The 24,775-nt window shown below is 49.8% G+C and overlaps 1 protein-coding gene across 6 annotated transcripts in view; it reads left to right on the top strand.

The window, feature by feature from the left end:
• Positions 1 to 24,775, top strand: part of NRP2 (neuropilin 2) — a 90,259-nt gene that overhangs the window by 26,599 nt on the left and 38,885 nt on the right. For all 6 annotated transcript variants that reach the window (XM_052791747.1, XM_052791748.1, XM_052791746.1 and 3 more), the window contains exons 3-10: positions 2,943 to 3,124; positions 7,401 to 7,631; positions 8,210 to 8,365; positions 10,249 to 10,418; positions 11,474 to 11,629; positions 20,127 to 20,271; positions 20,573 to 20,922; positions 22,046 to 22,190. In XM_052791747.1, the coding sequence (XP_052647707.1) occupies positions 2,943 to 3,124; positions 7,401 to 7,631; positions 8,210 to 8,365; positions 10,249 to 10,418; positions 11,474 to 11,629; positions 20,127 to 20,271; positions 20,573 to 20,922; positions 22,046 to 22,190 (1,535 nt within the window). The remainder of the gene's footprint in view (positions 1 to 2,942; positions 3,125 to 7,400; positions 7,632 to 8,209; positions 8,366 to 10,248; positions 10,419 to 11,473; positions 11,630 to 20,126; positions 20,272 to 20,572; positions 20,923 to 22,045; positions 22,191 to 24,775) is intronic.

The raw sequence follows: 24,775 nt of genomic DNA, 5'->3' as shown, positions 1-24,775 counted from the left end.
GCTTAACTGAAGCAAAGGTCTGGCCAAACTACATTTTAACATGGCCAGTGACCCAACATGAGGAGAATGGGGTTTATCAGCTTGTTTGATTGTAGGCCAAGGCATGGACATGACTGAAGTACATGATGTCAAAAGAGTCTGTGGTGGCGATTAACCAGTGTTCTTGCTGAAGTTTGAAAGTTTCACAGTTTGGACCAAACATCTTTGGTGTTTCATTTTGAAAGCCTAAAGCTGAATTGCTATGTTGGAGAGGAAGTCAGTCCTCCTGCTCATCTGGACAGGAGTTATCTCCTGAGTGTAATACTCTCCCAATTCACACTCTGTTTATATGACCTGAAGAAAGACAGTTTTGCCTCATGAGGAGTAGAGGGCTTGGGCCAAGAGTTTTTTAACTAGGGAAGAAAACTCTTAATGCATTTATATTCATTTTACATTTGGCAAAAATTATTCCCTGACCTTCTCTTAGGGGCTTTTTTTAGTTGTTTGTAATGTTTGATTTATTAAGGATTAGCTCCAGTAGGAGAAAGCTCAGTTAGATGCTTGGATGAAGCCAAACAGGGTTTAATTCAGAGGCAAATAGTTCCTGATGATTTACTTACTAGATTCATTCTTTTAATTTTCCATTAGGAGATTGCCCATGAGCAGATTGCAATATTCCCAGATTGTATGTATTATTGGAAGTTATTCACCCATTCTATAAGCAAATACTTCTTGGTCCAGAATTCGCTTCTGAAATTGCCAGGGCTCCTACAGCACTGGGTGGTTTGAGGAGCTGTGTGGACAGCGCTAGGATGTTTGGTGTGTTGGCTACAGCAGAAGCTGTGATCATTACAGTCAAGTAGTTGAAGCCGTGTACTGTGTTGGCGAGTTATAACCCCACAAGGCCACAAACAGATGTGATTCCCTGGGATGCGGCTAACCTCTGCCTGTGCCATGCAAATGGCAGCTTTTACAATCCACTCCGTTAACTGTGTTTTGCCAACATTCATGTTTTCACCAGATTAATTTTTTGCCACATATTCACAATTTCAGTAGTAGCCAGTAGTCCTGTGGCACAGATGTGTACTTCGGATGTGGAAGGGCTGCAAGCGACTGAAAGCAAGTAGTTATTTAGAGAACAAAATGTCCCTGCTGTTTGCTTAGCACTACTTTAAACAAATAGACAGACAAGGAGGAAAAAAAATCTCCTTAAAAGAAGCACTAACACTGCCCTCTATGTTCCTCCTCCCTGGGGAGATGATGGGATCAAGCCACACATGACGGACATTAGTGGGGTCACACAGGGTGCTGCTGGATGGTGTCAGGGTAATAAGGGGTCACGAGGTGATAGGGAGCTACACAGAGCTGAGGAGAGAGCAGAGGGAACAGATCTTCATTTACATCACTGCGTGTCCACCCACCAACGAAGCCAAATGCTCTTCCTGTGCGAGTGCCTCTTCACAAGACCTCTTGGATTTCACCTTGGCCAAGCCACTTGAGTCTGTAATGAAGTTAAAGGCTGGGTGACTGCAGCTAGCTGAGTGCTTGGTCTGGCGTAGACAGGATTTTATCTGCAGGCATTTTGCTTCTGGCTCGCAGCCTGATTTAGTCCCAGAAAGGAGTGAAACCAAAGCTGTCCGGGCCATCTTTCTTTGTGGAGGAGCACACTGAGTCCCTGTAAGTTTGTTTTGAGGTTGTTGCCTGCCGATGTGTGCTTTGCAGAACAGGAATGAGTCACATGAGGATCATTCTGTCCAGCAAGCTACTTCTCCTTTCAACTCTCCATTCCCAAACAGAAGATCTTGTGACAAAGAAGAAAGGCAGATTCCTGGCTGCCTGGAAATGCTTTTTCCCTCCCTGGCCCCTTGAGAAGAGCTGTAGCATGTTGTTCAAACAGGTTGATACAAAGCGAATAAACAGTTGAAGAGAGATGGGCAGTTTCTGTAAATAGCATGCTGGCCAGAGAGAAGAGGGGTGGGAGAGCGTGGGTGTTAGAAAGCAGCTAAAGAACAAGATGTTCACGTAAAAGCTGTTTGTTTCTTCACAGCACACAGAGCCTGATACTACCTTGCCATTAGTCATGGCCTAGAAAATATGAAGGAATCTGTGGGAGTTTCACCTTCCAGCCAGACTTTGCAACAAGCTTTTGTCTCTGCACCGGAGGCAATTCTTCCAACCCTACACGTTCATCCCCCAGACCATTCAGATGCCCAGGAGCCATGCCAGTGGGCAGGTGGGACATCTCCAGGTAGGGTTTAGCAAAGGCAGGTTGTGGTTACAGGGTGTACAAGGATCAGGCAATAGTGAATGTGGTTACCCCGCTCTTAACACAGCATTTCTCATCCACAGAAAATCGTTGTTAGCACTTAATAGAAGAGGATCAGTATTACTGTCCAAGTGCTAAGTAAGTGTACTGGCCATGCTTGTTAAAGGACCAATGCGGTGTCAGACAGTGCACAAAATAGCTACCTGCTCACATGGTTTGAACATTGACTATTTGTTTAATGCTTGGTGCGTGCTTGGCCAAATCCCACCTGAATAGTGGAATAAACGGAGCTGTGCTAAGTAGCACAGTGGCACTTAAGGAGAGAGGTAAGGGAAGCAGAGTAGCCCCAGGAGAGTTGTATCTGAGCTGCTCCCATGCTGAAGGAGTCTTGTGGAAATGGAGGTAAATTGTGTCCTAAATTTTGCATGTTGGCTCTGAAGTTGAACTGGATGTCGGTGCAGTACCTTAATGATGGGAGGAGCAACAGAAGAAGGGACTTAAATGTAAACAGACAGAAAAAAGGCAAAAAATGTATTGGGGGGGATGTGGTGTGGTGTGAGTGATGCAGTCCCAGGTACCTGTCTGGAAGATGTTGTGTGAAATATGCAGATATAAAGAATTGTTTTACGTTTGTTCCTGGCATCCTGAAGCATCTCCCTGACAGATGGTTTTACTGCCATTTCACCTGCCTCCACAGGTACGACTACATCGAGATCCGAGATGGGGACAGTGAAGCGGCAGACCTGCTGGGCAAGCACTGTGGGAACATAGCACCTCCTACCATCATCTCTTCTGGCCCCTCTCTGTATATCAAGTTCACCTCGGACTACGCACGGCAAGGTGCCGGCTTCTCCCTGCGCTACGAGATCTACAAGACAGGTGAGTGTCTGAGTCAGTGCCTGTCTCCCAGGCTGTCTGCCATGACAATCTTCACAAGGAGATGTCTTTGGCCACCTTTTCAATATGATTTTTAGCATGTTCTCCAGAGATAAAGGGCTCGCTCTTTTTTTTTTTTTTTTTGTAAATTTAAGCAGGTTTGTTGCATCACATTTCCAAGAAGGTAAAGTTGTTAGTGGCGTATGATAGTGCGTTTTTGGATCACAGTGTGGCATCAAAAGCAGGGTTCCTCTGTAAATGGTGTCTTGTATTCGAGGACTAGAAACATATATCCGTTCTCCCTGGCATGTGTGGAGCTTGTTAGGGCTAAGAGGCAATTGTCCCTCTGTTAGGAGTGCATGGAGCTCCCCCTCCTGTGGAGTTGCGATTCAGGGCTGATCAATGACACTGTGTTTTCTCCCCCTGGAAGCGGGGTTTGTAGCTGGGGAGCTCCGGTTTTCAAGGGACTGCTGTCAGCAGTGCTGTCAAGGGCTGAGGCAGCGCCTTTCCAGGCAGATACAAGAGGAACTATTCATAATTCTGTTTAATACCGAACTATTACTGAGGAAAGGAAAAGCTGCTCAAAGGCCTTTTAATAGTGTTTCTGTCTAAATATTTGCCAGAATTGTGTGTCTGGGGAGAAGGAGGCTTGAGAAAATAAAACGCTGTGTGCGTGGGTGAGAGGTGTGCCTGCGCACCAAGGGAACAAGAGTGTGTTTTGCATGGGGACGCGGGCGCCTGCCCTGTGCCCACATTCCTTTGGTGGTGCGTTGGAAGAAAACTCACATACGACTTTCACGTCATCACATCCAGCACGATAAAAATGTGCATGCCTGGTGAAGAACCAGAAAGGAGCACAACGGGGTCAGTTACCCAGCTTCTTCAAAGGGAAAGCAGGGAGCACAGGGACCAGTGCCCGGGGGCCCTGGCCTAGCTGTGCGGCAGGCAGAGGTGCGCAGGCAGCCCGCAACCCGGTCACAGGTAGATGTGAATGTGGAGACTCTGCTGCAAGATGATGGGAATGTGACTCCCCAAATTCATTGTGAAACGGTGAGGACGGGTGAACCTGGAGGTTCAGGTGGGTGAGGAAAGTGCTGTTGCTGGTGGTGGCCTGGGCTGTATAACTGGCCATTGAGCTATTGTGGTGCAGCCAGCTCACCACTGCTGTTTGTTAATGGTTAGGATGCAGATGAATCCTGAAAGAGTTTAGTGGTTCATCTGGCTATTGTAGTTTGCTGAGGCCAGTTGCCAGCACGGAGGATGGCAACGAATGCCTGTGTTCAGGTGGGAAGACTGCCGATCCACCTCAGCCTCCCTTGCCTCTCGCTCCCTGAACACACCCCCTCTGAGCCCAGCAGACTGCGCTGGGTTGTGCCTGTCCTCACATCGGGTCCATGCTGTGAGTTGGGGCATGGGGCAATGTGGAGTGGCCCAGCTGGCTGAGGTGGCCAGGCCAGGCTGAGTGTGGCTGTGGAAAGGGATGGCAGGCAGGAACCCTGTCTGCCTGGGTGGGAGCCAGCAAGGGGCCAAATTCACGGGAAAAGGAGATTTTATTGCTGCTGGTAGGGAGGGAGTGGAAACAAGGGCTGATCTGGGAGAGAGTCAATGTTGGATGGAGGCTGGAGCTGGGTTTGTGTCCCTCGATGTGGGTCCCTGCAGAGCTGCCCTCAGATCTGAAGTGGTGTTGGGGCTCATTTTGCTGCCACCACCCTCCCCCACAGGCAGCCATCCTCTCCAGAAATAGCCACACTTTCTTCCAGCCACAGCCCACAAAATCCAGGCTGGCAAGGCAGTTTTTGGCACAGGAGCGGTGATGAGCCTGTGATCCGGGAGCACCCCCAGCCCACCTCATCTGCCCTGCCCCTGTCCCCACCAGGGCTCCCAGGTAGGGTGGTGGGCAGCGCTGGGTTTCCATCTGAGCTGTCAGGGTTGCCAGCAAGTGTGTCACCAGCTATAAAGGTCATTGGATTGTCATTGTCCACATCAGTAAAGGCAGCATGGCTGCAGCTTCTTTCTTTCTTTCTTAAAGGTGACCTAAAAAACCAACTCTTTTCAACTGAGCATTTATTTCCATATCTTGTGCTAAATTTCGCTTATCATGGTGTGAGAGAGGAGCAATCTGCATACAAACAACTACATACCAGTCTTTGAATCCCCTGATGGGTATCAGTCAGGAGTCTGTGGGCTGACAAAAATGCCACCTGCCCTGGCTGGTCCAGCTTCCCTGCTGCTCACTTTGTGAGTCAGTTTGGCAGGGCTGGCCTGAGCTCTCCATTGCTGGGCATCAAAGTCTCCTCTCAGGCTGGTCTGTGCTGCCGAAGCCAGCATGAGTCCTGTTGATTATCTGCAGCTTCCTTATAAAAAGCTGATCATTGTGTTTGCTGCTATCAGCCAAACTGTAGACAAAGATGCCAAATGCAGTAAGAGCCCCACATGAGGAAACTGTCGTTGTCTAATGCAGTGACATAGTTATGTCTCTCTCCTGTCTCTAGAGGACAGTCCCTGACTCTGGGCTTAGGCTTTGATTTTCTCCCTAGCGCGGAGCTTGTGTTATTTTCCCTGTTTATCTACTTGTCTTTCAAGCTGTTTGGAACGAAGTACACCCTTATCCCTGTTCACGGCGTTATGCTGTGATTTGTGTTTGGCCTTATTTTTTGCCTCTGCGTTTTACCCCACAGGTTCACACCAGAAAAGCTGGCTGCTTCATTAGGTAGTCAATTAAAAGCCTCTCCTGAGTAGCTCTCCAGCTAGGCGCTGCATAATGCAGTGCTGGGATCCTGCTATTACTGCGGGCTGCTGGCCTGACTCCTGTAGGTTAATGCTGAATTGAATAACAAGTCTCCCATTAGTCCTGGGAAGGTTCATGCTGCCTGGAAGAGCTGGAGCAGAAGGGTTTGTAGAGGAGAAGGAGGGTGTCCCAGTAAAACTGAAGCAGAAACCTTTGTGAATGCTAACGCCGGGTTACAGCGGCGGCCGGCAGCCTCTCTAACATCCCCTTTCGCCTCCGATAGCTCCAGGCTGCAGATTTCTGTTGGCTATTGTCCTGTCTCCACAGCACAGCGGTTTCAAAGTCACCGTGGTATGAATATGACACAAATTCCCCTTTCCCCAGCCACCCGGAGGCACCTTGGCTGTGTGAGAGGGGCCACCGAGCTGGCCCGGCTGCAGCCGAGGCCAGTGCTGAGGTCAGCAATAAATAAGAGACAACATTGTCTGCCCTCCTCACCACGCAAAGGTCTTCCTTAAGGATAGAAATAACTTGCATTTCTGGTGCGGGCAGCTCAGTCTGTGAGAAAGAGGGCTCTGTTCCTCCTCTCAGTGGAGACCCCCCTGCCACAGCTCCTGTTACCCCCGCTCTTGCCATGGCCACATCGTGGGGATGTATGCTGGAGCTGGCCCTCGTCCCGTGCATGGGTCTCAGGGGGCCACAGACTAACTGCACACTTCCTGAGAGTTTTCAGCTAACAGTGGAGACATTGGGACCCTCCCCCGGGCCCTTTCACTGTGTAAATATTTGTGCTTCCTGATTTTCTCAAGAGGAAACTGAGGCACAGATGTCCATGCCAGAGGAGTAGAGGTTGCAGGAGACCAGCCCCTGGGGACAGCTTTTCCAAAGAGATGACATCCCTGTTACTCCTCTCTGCTCCTTCCCAGGCAGCCCCCTCCCCGATCAGGGCTCCTCCAACAGAACTGGAGCTGCTGTGGCCCTTTGCCAGCATGGCCAGCGGGTGGCAGCTGCAGCAGCGAGGACAGCATATGGCAGCCCTCAGTGTGCTGGCTGGCCCCTTTGCGGGCTTTGGGGTGGTGGACACAGGGGTTAGGGCTGGCAGGGGAAGCCCAGCCCAGCTTGGTGTGGCCTCCCTTTCCCACCAGGGCCCCCACCACTGGTGTGGGGGACATGGCAGGGTGGTGGCCTGCCAAATCACTGCCATGGCTTTGGGTGGCTTTGGATGGGATCGCTCTCCTAGTCCTGGTTTTGGAGTAATTGGCAGGGGGATCAGCAGTGTTGTACAGGTTACATTTGCAGAGCTGTCTCAGGGATTTAGAACCATGCTGTCCATTCCAGTGAATGCATGGACCTTGTCTCTCCACCTGTGGAAAGCTTTGAAAAATCACCCTGTTGGTCCTTGCAGGAATTCACACAGCTCTTGGGTTACAGGACGTTTCCAGAACTGAATACGCAACCCCTCTAAGCTCAAAATGGGGGTTCCACAGTGTCAAGCTATTGACGTTAAACTGCATTGTTGCTAAAGCTGCGGGTTTTTTCCTGCCACTACAGGGTCTGAGGACTGCTCCAGAAACTTCACTGCCTCCAACGGCACTATTGAGTCTCCAGGTTTCCCTGACAAGTATCCACACAACCTGGACTGTGTCTTCACCATCATAGCCAAGCCAAAGACAGAAATCCTCCTCCACTTTCTGCTCTTCGACCTTGAGCATGACCCGCTGCAGGCAGGGGAAGGAGACTGCAAGTACGACTGGCTGGACATCTGGGACGGCATCCCTCAGGGTAAGCCATGGGTTGCTGCGCTGCTGTCCTCAACCTCTCTTGGTGTCTCACAAAGCTCCAAAACTGTGCAGGCTGTATCTGAACACCAAAGGTGCCTAACCTCAGAGGTGGCTGCACCATTGGGGTACTCTGTGGCCAGCTGTGGGGGTGGTGCACTTGCAGAAGGCTGCATGCATTAAACCCCAAACTACTGCTCTGTTGTAACCACTGATCTGAAGAGCCCCATGGGACACTCCAAGATACCACAGGTCCTCCCTCAGGGAAGGGCAGTGAGTTCATGCAGTGCTGGGAGGACCTCCGTATTCTGTACCAACATAGAGAAACAGAGCAGTTTGGAGCATTTCCCAGAAATTGCAGAGCAGCGCCTGCTGCAGTAGATATTTCTGCACGGCATACTGCATGGCACCAGGCCAGCGGATGTAAAAAATAGCCCATCCCCAAAGTCTTTCTTTTATCCCAATCAGTCCTGCTAAGGTATCCCTGCTGAATAATGCCAATCTGCTGGTGACCCAGGAGGGTCAGGGAGGGTTTGACTGGTGGAAAAGTAGGCATTACCTTTGCTGCTCTTTCTTTTGCAGTAGGCCCCTTGATAGGCAGGTACTGTGGCACTAAGATGCCGTCGGACATCCGCTCAACCACCGGCGTCCTCTCACTCACCTTCCACACGGACCTGGCAGTGGCTAAAGATGGTTTCTCTGCTCAGTACTACTTGATCCAGCAGGAAGTCCCAGAAAGTAAGTTGGAAATGTGTGCGTATGACATAGGCAGTCGTGTCACCTGTTCTTCCCAAGTCTTGCACTTGGCACATGCGAGAGTGAGGCAGACAAGAGTGTGTCCAGGGGCTGGTTCCCCACCAGCAATGCAGACAGCAGTTATACTAGGTGTGTTCTCTGTTTCTCATAGAAATGAGATTTCAGTAAGAATCACACTTTCTGACCTTTCTTTGACTTTTCACTTGCTCATGAAGTCTTCTCAGTACCTTTTGGGATAGAATCCTTCATGTATGTGCTCAGCCCATAGGATTTAGGGGAAGACTTCAGCCCAGCAGGTGCAGCAGATTCATTAAAGCACAGGGGAAAATACTCTCCCTCTCTCTGGTTTTCCAAAAATTCACAGCCCCACACTACAAATTGGAATTTCTTGGCTGTCTAATTAAAATATGCCTAAAGTTCTAAGAATTTCAAACCAGAATTTGGTTTAGATCCCTTATTAGGTGAGGTAAATTGATGTGGAGGGAGGAAGTAGGTTGTGTGTTTTGAGAATTGAAGAGCATTCTGATTCTTCGTGATAATGCTTGCAGGCGAGGAAAGATTCACTTTGTTTTCCCATGGTATTTTTACATCAGAGCTACAGTTCTTGACCTCGGTTTGCAGTGAACCTGCGATACAATGGAAGAAGCCTGCAGGACACCCCTCAATCCCAGAGAAAGAGAGGGAGTCCCTGACCCAACACTGAAAGCCTATGACAGAGAGCAGGGGTTGTGCAGCACTAGGGCAGCTGGGTTACAGGCTCTTGCTCTGTGATTGGGTTGTGATTGCTCTTCTCCTGAGGCTGTGAGAGTTACAGACAAGCATGAGCTCTTCACCATTGCCTATCTTGACATTCAGTTGATCTGTTCTTTAATCCTCTTCCTATTCTGTTCTTTAAAAGGATTGGGAAATAAAATGTTAATGACACACAAAGCTTGAGAAATCAAGCATAAGAGCTGTTAAAGGGCCAGGCCTGTTTTGATTTATGCTGGTGTAAATTGAAACTTTAATAATACCACTGAGATCTTAACTCGGCCCATCATTTCCACCCAGGGTTGACTTGGCCACATTAAAAACACAGGCAGTTTGGTGGGGCCCCATTGGTTTACAGCAGCAGCATGCTTGGGCCCATGCAGTATTTCCTATCCATGTTTTCTTTGCTATTGTTTTTAAGGACAGCTGCCATAAAATATATGAGACATGCAATGAGATTGAGCTAATTGTGACTTTTAAAGCCTTAGAAGTGAGGAAACCCAAATGAAAGCATACCAGAATCTTTCATATTCTTGGCTGGTTAATTCCTATGGGCCTGATATCACACATAGCACATGCACATATACACAGACACATACACACATGTATCCATACTCTCAACATGCACACAAAACCTTTAGACCTGCCCATTCCAGGCCTTGACATTCCTGCCGGCAGCACAGCAGTAAGTACCCTTCCATTGTGCTTGCCTTTACTCCTTGCCTTGTCCGTGCTTAGATTTCACCTCCAGCCTTCAAAAAGTTGGGGAACTTTGTGGCAAGGGGACTTGGGACATCTTGATGGAGATGGTGGGAGGGAAGGGAAACTGTGTGAAAACTGTGCAAAGGTGAAAGAGATGGAGAAAGGGAGAAAGATCTGGACTGTACTAGTTTTCAGAGGGCCGTGCAAACATAAAGCTGCCCCGTCTTTTGTTTTTCAGTGCCATCTGTCAGCGCACACAACCTGCAAGATGGTGCAGATCTGTTCATCCTTCCAGGCAGGCGGCTTTGCTCGGGGTCAGCTGGGGAGGATAGTTCAGGGCTGCCTTCCACCTGGGAGTGAAATACAGAGACTGTAAGCTGATCTGTGTGTATGTGTGTGTGTGTCCGCTCCAGACTTCCAGTGCAACGTGCCGCTGGGGATGGAGTCTGGCAGGATCTCCAACATGCAGATCAGTGCCTCCTCCACCTACTCAGATGGGCGATGGACCCCTCAACAGAGCCGGCTCAACAGTGATGACAATGGCTGGACCCCCAATGTAGACAGCAACAAAGAGTACCTCCAGGTACACACGCTTTCCAGCCCCCTCGCCTCTTCCCCCACCAAACAGAGTGTCATGCTATTAAACTGACCCTTGACCACAGAGGCTTGTTGAATTTTTTATTGCCTCTGTGGCTCATGGGGAGCGAGCAGCAGGGGAGCTGCAGTGCCTCCATGAAATGCAGTGGGCTGGCTCTCCCATTAGCATGCCTGCACGAGGGCTGACTCGACCCGCTGTCCCTCTCCCACCCCTTCCTTCCTGCCCAAAACTTTGATGGACTTCCCAGCATACTGACAGAGACTGAGGGACCTCTGCCACTTACAAGGGCCACTGACTCCGCCACTGGCCTGAGGACCAAAGTCTCCAGGGGGCACATGAAAAAACAACTAGCATTATATTTATCTCATCAGTGATGCAGGGGGAGCATGAGCAGGCTAATGTGAGGTAGGGAGCTGACAGAGCAAAGGCTTTCCCTCAGAGCTGGTTAGAGCCACAGTCTCTGTCCGCACAGGGCTTCTGGCTGTGTCACATTGCCATGAGACATTGCTTGCTAAAGGGCACTAGGAATGGGAGGTGGTGAATGTCATTGCCTCTAGCAGACATCTCATTCTTCATTCATGGCAGTGCTACCAAGTCGGCTCTGCTGACCTTTCTCAACCCATGTTGTAAAAAAAAAAAAAAGAAAAAAAAAAGGCAAAAACCAAGGAAAAACCAAGAACTGCAGCACTTGCTAATTGGACATTATGCTTTTATTTTCCATGGAAAAAGTCAGCCTCTGTCCTGCTTTAATGGACATGAGCTTCTGTGCAGATCCTGTTGCTTGGTCTGAGGCAGGAAGGTCCCATATGGACAGACATCAAGATCCTTAGTTACTCTTGTCCCATGGTCCTATCTGCAAGTATCCTGCTGAAGTCAGCCTGGGGAGGTTTGTGCCTGTTGAAATGTGCGCCCACAGATGGAGCAATATAGACTGATATTGCAGCTTTTCATTCTTCAGACACAGAGAGAGGAAGTAACTAGCCAGCCTGGGCTCTCAGGTGGTCACCACTCTCTCTCTTGTCACTTTTTCCCCTGGAAAGGTGGACCTCCAATTCCTGACTGTGCTCACAGCCATTGCCACACAGGGTGCCATCTCGAGAGAAACCCAGAATGGCTACTATGTCCGTACCTACAAGCTGGAGGTCAGCACCAATGGGGAGGACTGGATGATGTACCGACATGGGAAAAACCACAAGGTAAAGGCCTTTTTATCTCTTTTGCATGCACCTTGGTGAGTCTTGCAGCTGACAGGAGGGAAGACAACAGAGAGATTTTACAGGCCTGGAGGGTTTAATCTGTGAGGAACCTTTTTTCTGATGAGGGCTAAAAGACTGATGATGCTCTGAGCAGAAATAGTCCTTTCTCCTCTGCACACCAATGAGGAAACACTATTCCTTGGAAAACCTGGCTGCGGTTGCATCTTTCGTGGTGGCGAGAGTATGTTCTTTGACTGCAAATGAAGGAGAAAATGCTTTCACAGCCTGTGTTTTGCCATACAAGATTCATTGAGCTTTTATGGCCGTAGCCCCATCTGCATGCTGGGTTAACAATCACAAAACCACATGAAACTGTAGTTCAGGAGTTACTGAGGCCTGGAAATGAAAGGGCACAAATCCTAAGAGGGGATCGCACCATCCCAGAGAACAAAATGAACAATAAATAATGAGGAGCAATTCAGGCTGCCAGAGCTGTGGGATCTGCTCTAGCAGGCGTGGTCAGCAAGGGTGCATTGAGCCCTGGGAGCTGCTGCACGCTCTTGCTGTGTTTCTGGGAGGCACAGAGATGGGAGCAAGGGGGAGGGAGGGTAAATATCAGTGTTCAGCCATTCCAAGCCTTGCAGGGGCTGCTGCATGGCCAGGGAAAGCAAGCTCGAGGTGGTCCGCATGGAAGCTTTGGCGTATATGGGGAGGGGTGTTAAGGCAGCCATGGGGCCAGGCTGGTCCTGCTCTGTCATTTGCCTTGATTGTGTGGTTGTCACCTGGTTAAGGGCACCTCAGGAAAGCCCTTTCCTGCTCTTTTGTGGTGCCCACCAGCACTGCTGCTGCAGCTCAGGTCCTCCCTGTTTATGTGCCATAATCTGTCTGTGTGAACTCGGTGGCTGGGGTCCGACACACTTCCCCCGCATGCACGTCCCAGCAATTTCTGCTTGCTCAGCACTTCTGTTAAATTAGCTGTCCCCTCCATTTGCTGGCACAGGCAGTGCTGGCATGAAATGCAGTAGCCTGCCTTGTCCAGGATTCATCCAGACATTTCCTTCCCTTCCGGGCCATGTGATTTCCCCTTCCCCACAAGTGTGTCTCATGGTTCAGATTCACTCTGCTTCCCAGAATGAGTCCTCTGTGCAGAGGCCCCTAGCAGGGTCTCATGCCTCCAATATTTGGAGTATTTAAGCTCCTCACGTGCCAGTGAGGTGGTGTTAGTCCTATTTTAGAGGTAGGGAAATGGAGGCACAGGGCATCCCAGCACCCCATAGGAGAGTCAACAGCTGAGCTCCCCCAGACCTAGGGCGGGCTGGCTCCGGGACTGCAGCTCATGGCAGAGCTCACATATAACCCTAATGCGGTGGCCATGTGCTGGTGTGGAGGCTCTGTGCTCTCCTAGGACCCACTGACTGCGGCAGACCTTTCTGTGAACTGGGGCTGTCTCTCCTCACCCCGGGCACCCCGTGGAAATGCGAGAGTTTGAGGTCTCACTGGGACCATTTCTGCAAGTCGAGGCAGACAGGAGATTGGCAACATGCCAGGCAGAGAGATGGGCTAAATACACAGTTCAGTGTTTCAAATAACCACTGGCAATAAATTTACCTTTCAGAGTCTAACTGGGGTGGGAATCTGGCCTGGAGGGTGGTTTTAGTCACAGGGAAAAGTAGATGTCCCATCCTTGCAGTCCCAGGCATTGGACACTGGATCCTCAGCCAGGGTGGAGCAGGACAGCACAGTTGGTTTCAGTGCTGCTGGGCCAATTTACTTCGCTCCAGCAAGACCCTAAAGCCTGGCTGGTGTCAACGCAAAGCTGTCCCATAGCCACGTGAATTGCCACCATTTCAGGATTTCACCCTTGAGTCCTATCAGCTTTTTTCTGCTCTGTTTTCTCTCTTCATAAAATAGAAGAAAAATCAAACTGCTCCTTTTTTACTCCTTTATTCCAGTCTCACTTCATTCCCATGTTCTGGCCTCAATTTAGCAGACACCTCCCGAGGCTGGAGGATAAGTAATTGCTTTTTGGTGGCTCGCATACCCCTTGCATCCGGGTGACTGCTTTTCCTTCCTGCCGAATGACTGGCTGCCAGCCGCCAAGCTGCAGCAGGGCTGGGGCAAAGCCCCTTGCTCATGGGCCTGGTGCCAGGGGCTCTGGCCCCCCATTCCCCACCCACATTAATCCCCGCCATTCCTGCATTAGGCAAGCTCCCAGATGTCTGTATTCAAGGTGCAGATTCCTCCCTGCGTCAGTGCGGCGCTCCGCACGGTTCAGGCTGCAACAGTGGAGTGAACCATGCCAAATAGATTTGTCAAGTCTGCCGCAGCTTGATTTGGTGCCATGAGGAGCAGGGAGGGAGAGGAGGGGGTGGACAGACAGGGACTCTCTATTCCTCTATATACATGCAGATATATATGTGTATATATATATATACACATACATATATATATATACACATACATATATATATATATATGCACATGCACACATAGGCATATGGGGTGTATCAAGCACTGCTCTGAATTTCTGCTGGCTGTGTGGGCCAAAAGCAAAGCTCTGCCATGTTATAGGTGGGTCAGCTAACATTTACATCTTCATCAGGGAAATAAAGCAAGTGAAAACCAGCGAGTGCAGGAGAGGTGGAGAAGGGATGATGGTCTCTGCCGAGGATGGGGAGCTCTGACCCCTGCTTTCTTTCCGCTCTCTTTCACCCCCATTTCCCCTTCCTCTGGTGTTTCAGAGGAGAGTGGGACCAGGGTGTTTCCTTGTGAAACATGATGGCTCACCTTTGAGTCCCCAGCCGCTGGCACTCATGGTGAGAGAAACGGGAAAGGCAGGATGAAGCAGAGGAAAACAAAATTAATATGTGCTTGCAGCAGAGAGGGCTGTCTGGGCTGTTTCCGTGCCGAGTGCCGCTGCGTTTCTGGGGTGGGGAGGCAGTGGGAAGGCAGCGTCAGGTCTGTAGCGAGCACGAGAGGAGCCCCACACTCACACCTTCTCCTTCCTGACCCATCCCTGCCAGGCTTTCCCCCTGCCTGGCAGCCTGCTCCCCACAAAGCCCCACCCAGCACACCACAGACATCCCCGTGTCCAGGGGGTGATGCTCTGTCCTTGCCCAGGGCATGGGACCAGGGGAGAGGCTAACCCAGTGACCTGGCTGAAGGTGCAGAGCTGTCTTCCTGTGTGTCCCCCGAGGGAAGAGAGCGGCCACCACCCCTTACTACCCACCAGCAAGTTCCCATGGGACAGGACCAAACAACCCCTGCCCCAGAAAGGCTGCTCTGACTCTTGCTCTCACTTTTGCATCCCCCTCTGTGTCATCCAGGGTTGATGGTCCCAGACGTTATCTTCCAGGCATCGACCCTGGTGTGCACGCTGAGATCTTACCTAGTTGTTAGCAAACGTCTTGGAAAACAACAACTCGTTCTTGAACCCAAGGAAGGAAAAGAGCACCTGGCAGGATTTGACCTTTTGGTATTGGCCATTTTCTTCAGACAGATTCAACTATGAGGATTTTATCGGAAAACAAAGCTCTCATCCATTCTGATTCATTTCCTTCTTTGTAGGGTCTCGGGTTCCAGCTCCTGTGTGGTCTCAGCCGCTCCGTCCTAGTAACTGCAGAGATCAGCTCACGGGGATCATCTAGTGTGGCGAGGGACTGGGGGACAGGATGGGTCTCAGGATTCTGGGTGGCTTGGGACTGTGATGGGTGCTCTTGCTGCCTCTGTTGCTCTGTGTGCAAAATGGGAGGATGTGACTGAAACATTTGCTCTGAGAACCTGTAGGAGTCAATGGATGAGAAATAGCAGCAAGATCCAGCTGATGTGCATTTTCCATTTCCTACTCATTTTGATGGTTTTGTGCTTGTTATCAGCTAACCTTCCTGGGTGGTATTTCAGGTGGATGCAAGAAGGCAGGCTGAATTGCTGCAAAGAGCTGAATATCTCAGCTGTGCATGGAGCTGAGGATGTCAGAGGTGTTCGGTGCTGGCAGGGAATATTGAGGATGACTCTTTGGAGACCCTTGTGCCTTCCCTTAGGAGCATTCCTCTGTCCTTTCAGTTCTTAATGTCTCCTGTGTTCATTCACAGGGGGAGGGAGAGAAAAGGTTTCAGTCCTGTGGCTTCTTTATCTGGAAAACTCAGGAAAAGCTTGTATGATCAGCCAGAAGGCTACAAGTGCTTCTGCACAGAGACATCATGGTGCAGAGGGTTTGCCTAGAAGCATCCCCAGGTCCCAGCCTGCTTCTGCTGCTTTTGCAGGCGGGACAAAGACATCCAGCTTTGGGAAAGGCAGCCTGCTGCATTCACCCATGGTGCAGTACCAGGGGAGAATTACAGCCCTGGCTTTCCTAGCAAGGCTGCAGCTTTGTACTTCTAGGCCTGATATCTCCTTTGCAGGCTAACAGAGTGCCACTCCTTGTGTCCCTGGTGACTCCCGGATCTGAGTGGAGCCTCTCAAAGACACGGCGCTGGCAAGCCCAGCCCAGCACACTGTGCCTTGCCCAGACGGCTGTGCTTTGTTGAGTGTTGCCAAGTATCATTTTTCTTTTACCTCCTTGTTCCTGGATTTAATAAATCCAGAACTATCCACCCTCCACTTGAGCCAGAATCCTCCCACCATCAGACATGCCCCATTTTATGCTTTCCCTATCTGACAAGGAAAATAATCTCCCCTACTTTTCTCCTTCATGCTTCTCTGTCTAAATCCTGAAGCCCTAATCCTGTTAGCATGCTCTGTTCCAGGGCTCTGTCTCCACGGGTGTAACATAATCCTGCAGTAAATCTAGTGGGTCCAGAGAGACACATACATACGGATGAAGGCAGGGCTGCTGCCATCCTTGGCCTTCTCCTCTGCCTCCCCTAGCTGCTTTCTTTAGCTCCCCAAGAAATTGCATAGTGGCCAAGCAGCACAATAAATAAAGTGGGAGAGGGGTTACCTCCTGCCCCCTCCCTGACTCATTGCCTCTTTAACTTCATGGTGCTTTTTGTCTCCCTGTCCTTCACTCCCTTCACTCCAAACTGCTGTTGGCACAATGCCCATACCCACTGGAACTAATGCAGCTTCAGAAATCCCCCCATCACCCTGTGGCCGTTCCAACATGTCAGAAATACAACTTGTAAGTGTTGGTGTGGAGCTTGCATGTGTGTGCACATGGAAAACATGCCCGATCCTCCTCTAGCCTAGGCATCATCTCCCACCACTTGCTTTCTGCAGCAAATTAATTAAGCAGGTCAGCTCTCATTGATTATCAATTTAATTTTACATGTAGACCTGCCAACTGGACTAAAACGGAAGTAAACATGAAGTATATGGGGAGGGGATGGGCAGCTTTTTGATGCAGCAGTGAAAGTGAGTCCCTTGGCTGCTTCTTGGAAGGTGCTTTTAATTTGTTAATGGTTTTCCCATTCGTCTTCTGGCTCCGTCACCCTTCAGCGCGTGTGCGTGTGCATGCGCATGCGCATGTGTGCTCTCTGCTGAGTTGTATCTATCTATCTCCCTAGATCACAGCCAGATTTTTTTTTCTGCTGGTGTAAATTACTGTGACTTCTTATACTTCGATGGCAATATGTTGATTTACACCATTTGAAGACTTGGCTCAAAATATGTGCTGAGTGGGATGGGAAGCAGATAGGATGGGAGGAATAGCAATGTTCTATTTTGGTAAGGGGGAAGAAATCTTTGCTTTCTTGGCACTCCCAATTTCACACATTTTCCTGCTACTTCTTCCCATGCCGTGAGTGCTAATTTGAGGCAGGATGTAGAGCCTGTTCAAGTCAATAGGACTCTCTCCACAGTGTGCTCAGGCTTTGGGGTCAGCATTTTCAGTGCAGAGAAATCATATGTTCAGGGCCAGACCCTGGTCAGAAGCATCGGGACCTGCGGGCTCGCGATGCATTTCCACTTGGGAAGGAGGCTGAAAGGCCAGGCACGCAGGAAGACCCCGCTTCTCTAACAGCACTAAGCACCTGCCCTCTGAAAATGGCCCCTTCCTGTTATGCTGAACACGGTGCGAAGCAATGACCGTCTATGATAACTTGGGGCTTTTCAGAAACAAGGTTCACTGGGGCAGATCCTGTCAATGTGGCTGATACTAGAGCTAGAAGTCAGGTGCCATTTCTGCCCTCATAAACTGGCAGTCCGGAGTGTCAAGGCCCCGATTCAGAGTTCCATAGCGTGTTGAATGTCATCTAGTCTGAGGAAATTACTGGGCCCCAAATCTAAAGCAGAATTGAGGTTGCTCTCCTTGGAAGCAGGTGGTTGGGACTAAGGTCGTGTAAGAGATGCTTTCAGCAATGCATGTGGTAGTGATAAAGTTTTTGGGCTCAGTCCTGCTTCTGCTTTCTGTCAAGCTTGACTTTGCAGAAGTCAGCAACAAATTACGCTGGTGTAAATTTGGATTCTGGCCCCTGATGCTTGTATGTGCGAAGTGAACTAAAAAAGAACAAAACTAGAAATATGTTAAACCAAAAAGAGCAGCAAACCTCGTCAGTGACTGTTAAACATGCTGGTCCATATGCAACCTTTGGCTCATGGAGTCTTCAAACTGCTGATTGTGGGAAGTGAAGAGAGGTTGCCAGGAGAAGACTCCCCCGGGCTTGCTGCCCCTAGGCATCTGCTGGGGCCACCATCAGGAGCCGCCCCCTGGGACAGAGGGACCTTTGGGCTGACCTGACGTGCTGCTCCTCCTGCTAAGATAGTTGCACCAGCTCAGATAAACATTTCCTGTCTTCTGGTGTTAGGTTTAGAGGTAAGGTGTTGTGTGTCGGCTTCTGTGTTGACATAAAGCTGGAGGCTTTGCTGTGGTGTGGAAATGTATCCTTTCAGCCTCTGTGTGTGTGTGTGTTCCCACAGGTTTACAAGACACACACACATGCATGCCTGGAGAGTGTTTCACAGTAACCACTCTTCTTATAGCTCTCCTGCTGGAAAAAATGGTATTTGGTGTCTGCTGAGCAAGGAAAAGGATGGGAAGTGGGGTCAGACAGGATAAAATAGGATATTAAAAACACATAAACCATGCTGCGTTGCTAAACGGTAGCAGCATGATATATATTCTCCAGATTAGCATTTCTGCTCAAGTTCACATCAACCCCAAATCCCAATTACCAGCCAGATTTGCAGCCAAGGCCCTCTGTGGGGTGGCTGCTCCCTGCCCTGGCAGGAGTGCCGCTGTTCCAGGCTGGACAGTGATGCACAGGGGCAGCCCAGAGCTGGTTGTGGTGCTGCGAACAGATGCTGTCCCCCTCTGCAAACACCCTCTTCGTGCCCTGGCGTGCTGGATCCTGGGACAAGAGCAGTAACATGTGCCATCAGCAGGCCTAGAGCAGTGGGAGGCTTATAAAATGCTTCTTAACTGCTATTCAAGGCGAGAGGCCAGGATACAGCCTCACCCCTTTTTCTGTCCCGGATCACAGGGATCTGCAGTTGAATTGTTTGACTCTTGCCTCCAACAGAAGGAGATCGGTGCCAGAGATTACACTTTCCTGCTTCACTCTGAGATAAACTTAGTGGGAGCTCCTGTGCTTAGCATGGCATATGCAGGGTAGGAGCCTGCAGAAGAGCCCAGCCAACATCTATCTCAGTGCGGATGCGGCTCCTGGCTGAGATTGGAGGATGCTTTAGCCTTGTCCCAAGAGCCTGCGTTCTTGGAGGGGAAGCAGACGATGCCTGCAACCTCGGTCTGTGACCTTTAGTGCTTTCTGCTGGGGGCAGAGAAAGGATTGAAAATTACCCTTACGTTGGTTATTTCCTCTTTTCCCCCTTTTCACTGCTATGGCTTTGCAGCCTGAAAGAGAACACAAGTATCCAGTCCTTGTCTGGCCTATTAAAATAATGGGCAAGAGAGGTGGATCTAATGTCCATCTGGTAGTTACTGATTATGGCCATCTGGTAGGGCAGCAGCCTTTTCATATTTTGTTGGATCATAAACTCTCCTGAAAGGCTGTCTCTGTGTGGCGGGCTGCATGTGTGTGGGATAGGCGGGGGGAAGGGGCTGGCTGGGGCAGCAGCTTGTCACCCCAGGCAGGGGCAGCATCCTCCCTGCTCACACCACTGCTTGCACATGATGTTTCCTAGTGGAACTTGGTTGCGAGGATGTGTCAGGATGTCAGCCCGTTTACCCATGGAGGGGAGGCAAGATCTCACGCAGCGTTCGGGCACATCCGGCCTTTTGCATTGGAGTGGCTCTAGGTTTGGGGGCAAGCTCGAAGCGGCTGTGGCCTGATAGTCCAAGGTGCCTCGGGGTGCCGTGAGAGGCAGCAGGGCAGCAAGCTCCTGGGTATCCTGCCTGATGGGCGACTCCATCCACCCTGCTGTCCTGCCAGTGGGTCAGCGCTCCCTGCCTGCCCCTGGGTGCTTGCCCTGGCCGGAGGCTGGGCCAGCCCAGAAAGCCTCTCCTCGGTTTTCCCTGCTGAGATTATTTCAGCTACTGATCTGGTTATTTCTTTCTGCCTGGAGAGGATGTAACGGTATTTGTGCACCCTCTCCCTTGCAGACTTTTCAGGCCAATGAGGATGCCACGGAGGTGGTTCTCAACAAGATCCACAGCCCGGTGCTCACACGCTTCGTGCGCATCCGTCCCCAGAGCTGGCACAACGGCATCGCCCTGAGGCTGGAGCTGTATGGCTGCCGCATCACCGGTGAGGGTCCCCTCCTCCCCTTGGCCTCAGCCCTCCTTTCTGTCCATCTAACAGCCTGTCCCAGGGTGCTGTCCCCCACAGCTGTCATGGCTGATTGAGGTGGGAACAGTGACACTATGAGCAGCATAGAGGCACCCATCCCAAGGGATGTGCTTGGGGGGACAGGCACCCAGGCCCCGGAGGCAAGGGGGAAGCACCCAGTGCTGGTGCTGATGTAGTGCCCAGAGCTTAAACCTATGGGGAAAACCACAAGCACTCCCTTCGACCGCCCCAGCTGTTCATGCCCTTTCCTTTCCTGCAGATTCGCCCTGCTCCAACTTGTTGGGAATGCTTTCCGGCCTCATCCCTGACTCACAGATCTCAGCCTCTTCCATCAGAGGCTATGACTGGTCTCCCAGCATGGCCCGCCTGGTGAGCAGCCGCTCAGGCTGGTTTCCTCGCGTCCCCCAAGCCCAGCCTGGGGAGGAGTGGCTGCAGGTGGACCTTGGCGTCCCAAAGAATATCAAAGGCGTCATTATTCAGGGGGCTCGTGGAGGGGACAGTGTGACCACCACCGAGTCCCGCTCCTTTGTGAAGAAGTTTAAGGTGGCCTACAGCATGAATGGAAAGGACTGGGACTTCATCCAGGACCCCAAAACAATGCAAGCCAAGGTAGGCACTGCATGGAGCAGCTGCAAAATGAGATATGTTTCTGGCTATCTTCAGTCTGCCTGATGGGTTCTTGGGAAATCAGCTGTATCTCCCCACAGAGACCTTGGGATTTTGGGTTGTCACCGTGAAATCCCAGGTTGTGTCCCCTGGTCCTGCTCCTAAGCTGTACTAGAGGCTGTAGGTTCCACCTTGCCCCAGGGATGGCAATTTCCCTTCATTTCTTATTGTGGACCAGGCCTGGGGATGTGGACATCACCTTCTGGTCCTCCCAGCCCCTGCAGGTCAGAGCCCACAAGATGGTGTGTTTGATTATGTTTGACACAAACTAATTACGTATTTTAAGGGTAAAGGTGCTGCTGTTGTGGCTTGCACCTCTGGAAGAGGAAGGTGAATCACAACTTCTCTTTGGGAAATTTGCTATATCTGAAGTCCCTTTTGCCACACTGGTGTGACCCTGAAATTCCCTGTGGTTTTCCCCTATCGTTGGAGTTCCCCATAATCTTTCTGCTTAGTGGTATGGGGGTGGCAGGGGGCTTGAGGAATAAACAAATTCTCTGCTACTGCCTGTTCTGTTTTTGTGGAAACTCATCTGCTTCTGAAAATTTGGGTGGTTTAACTTTTCCTGATCCTACAAATGAGTCTTAGAAGGCCTGATGCTATCTATAGCCCTCTGTTTATTCCCCACAGACTTGAGTGCGTGCACGTAAGCTGAAAAGCAGCAGTACTTGGACTGTGAGGAAAACTGAGCGTTTACACTATCCTAGAACATGCAGTAGCGTCTTTATTTGCCAAAGGACAAACCTGATCTTATTTATATGTGAAGTTAGTGGATATTCCCCAGGCTTCCCCTGCATGGCTTGGATCAGAATCTGACCCCTGGATATTAAGCAGAGGCCAAGAGAGATTGTGCAAGTTTCTTAGAAACAGTCTGTCTGGTCCTCTTGAAACTGAGGAGGAACATCCCAATTTCCGCTCAGCTGGACTCGATGGCCTGGAGTTGGGCAACTAAACTATTTCAAACTGTGGCTGCGTCCTGCCAGACCCAAATTATCAAGTCTGGTGGAGAGCATGTGGGATGCACGCATCACTTGCCTTTTCTCTCTCTCTCTCTCTCTCTCTGTAGCTTTTTGAAGGCAACATTCACTATGATATCCCTGAAGTCCGGAGGTTTGACCCTGTTCCTGCCCAGTACGTCCGAGTGCACCCAGAGAGGTGGTCCCCAGCAGGAATAGGAATGCGCCTGGAGGTGCTGGGCTGCGACTGGACAGGTAGGAGCCCCTGAGCCTCTGCCCACTGGCTCCATCGGAGTTGTGGCAGGCACTAAACCAGCAACATGCAAGTGTAAGGTTATTTCTCTCCCTGCTGTCCCATCTCAGGGCCATGCCATTGCAGGGAGACTGCAGCCGTGAAGGTAGGACTTGCAGTGTGGCCTGACCCCATCTTTTTGCTTCCACCTTAAAAGATCTGGCCTTGATGCAGAATGTAGCAGCAATGTTTGGACCCCAATCCAAGCTTTCACAGAGCCCCATGCAGGATTTGTCCCCAACTCCCTTCTCCCTCCTTTCAGATCTTTTATCTGGATGTTGTGCAGGCTTTCCCAGTCTCTGTGTTAGATAACATTTGGGCTTTTTAATCCAAATGGATAAGACAAAGAGTAGGAAGAGAAGCAGAGGCACAGAAGAGGGGTGCAGTGACCAGTACAGGTATCTTGAACTGCCCCAATAAGGCTTTGCTGTAAAAAAAACTGTCCCTCTCTCATTGAACCCCATGTGGAAATCCTTTTGCAGACAAGGTTGGGCATTTAGCTCTACGACATCTCTACAACATCCCTAAGAACAGGGAAGTTTGTTCACTTTTGCCCACCTGTTTTTCACAAGTGGTATGCCTTGCAGCCACCATTGTTTTTAATACAGAAGTGAAAACTGTCTAACACACTCACTGGGATCAGTAGAGGTTGTGCCTCTGACCCTCTTGAGGCTCAGTGATGATTGATTGCTCCATGATTTCATGCCCAAAAGCCAAAAATGCACCCAACAGCTCATTGGGTCTGATGCTTGCTTTTCAGTGCCAGGGGCTAGTTGTCCCTTTTTTTAATCTATTTTGGTTTTTAATAATCTGCTTAAATCTGAATCTGGTTTCCAGATGTCAGTGATAAAGAGGTATTATTTCCATTTTATAAACACATCTGTAGAAGGCATTTTCTTGTAAGAATTCCCATTCAAGGAAGCTTAAAAGACACAGAGATTTTTTCCACCCTTTTGTGGAGTCTTTACTACCTTTTTCTCCTGTGATGTGCTGTGAGATGCATTACAAACAGTTAACAGCAAATCACGCAACACATGTACACACAATTAATAATGATCATTTGTCACCTTTGAAGTCAATATCAAATCTCCCCCTGGACTTGGAATCCATTGTAAATGATCTAAACTTCAAATCAAGATTAGATCTTAATTTAAATCTTACAACATCTTTGGGATGTTGTAGGAAAAGCAGGTGCCATGGTTTTCATGCAAGCAGCGGGAGCTGAGGCTCTGTGCAGAAGTGGTTGGGCAGCTCCCACATCGCAGCTTCCTGCAGCTCCCAGGAGTCTCCAGCTGCCAGATCTGTGCAGACCATTGCTGGCTGGTGCATCACAGTGCTGCATCACTGCCGCAAAGGGAGGCAGTCACACAAGACGTCTGACCATGTACATGTCAGCCCCTCCATTGCACTCCTCCAAATTGGAGATGAGGCATTTGGTATCCTCAACTTCTTGGGCTATTTTTGGTCCAAATTTTCTTTTACAGCTATGTCCACGCTCAGTTTCAGTATCAGCAGCAACAGCCCATGTTTTTTCCAGGCAGGGTGCTTTATGGTCATTTCCCAGTGTGGCTGTCTAATCATTTGCACATTGTAATGTTTAAAATTCAACTGCCAAGTCATAAATATTCGTAGCTTTATTGATCTACAGGCATTCAGCTTTGTAATCAGAGCAGGGTTTGTAATCTTGTGGATTCACCATGTTATAGAAAGCATTCATATCCCTGATGCAACCTGGGGAGCAGAGATAGCCCATAGCATTATCTGCATGCTAAATCCAGGCTGGCTACATGCAGCAGTCCTTGACAATGCCAGGATACGACCCTCCTTTGCTAGGAGGACCCAGGCACGCTGCAGAACTGGCTGTGAAAACCCAGGCAATTACATTTGCTTGGGAACAAGATTAAGAGATGGATTAAAACAAGCTGATTGAAAATGTTTTCGAGTGAAGGCCTAAGCCCATGTGTACCCTGCCCAGCAGTTTCTATTTCTTATCAGCAATGAGCATCTTAATTACTGAGTCAAACAGGTAACTTAACAGCAACTGGGCTCACAAACTAGTTGGCTAGTAACTCAAAAATTGGGAAGCAGGCAGTCTGCAATTGGCTTCTTTCAAAGACCTGCCAAAATTTTTCCTCTGAAAAGTGGAGATTGATGAATGTTCACTTGCAGCTGGTTTTCTCTCCTTTGAAGTTCCAAACATCTGGTTTCAATTGCTCAGTGACTTTGCATTTTGATCAGTAGTTACCACCAGTTGCACAGACACTTGCTGGGCCAGGGAGAGCAAAAGCGAGCAAGCAAGACCTCTTTTTCACTTTTCATTTCACACATCACGTTGTCCTCCGTGCTATTTTCATTATCTCTTGTAACCATCGTGTTGTGGCTCTGCCATGGTAACTGATTTTTCAAGATACATTTCTGCAGCTTGTCCAGGGCAGTGCAATACTGTTGATTTACATCCGCTCAGCATCTGTGTCCCGTATGGGACTTGGCTTTCAAGGTCCTTCCACATTGTCACATTTCAGCTATAAATCTCAATATACAAGAACAA

Source organism: Harpia harpyja, chromosome 7, assembly GCF_026419915.1.
Source record: "Harpia harpyja isolate bHarHar1 chromosome 7, bHarHar1 primary haplotype, whole genome shotgun sequence".
Taxonomy (NCBI): domain Eukaryota; kingdom Metazoa; phylum Chordata; class Aves; order Accipitriformes; family Accipitridae; genus Harpia; species Harpia harpyja.
The sequence above is the reverse complement of the archived record's forward strand: the minus strand, read 5'-3'. Positions and strand labels throughout refer to the sequence as shown.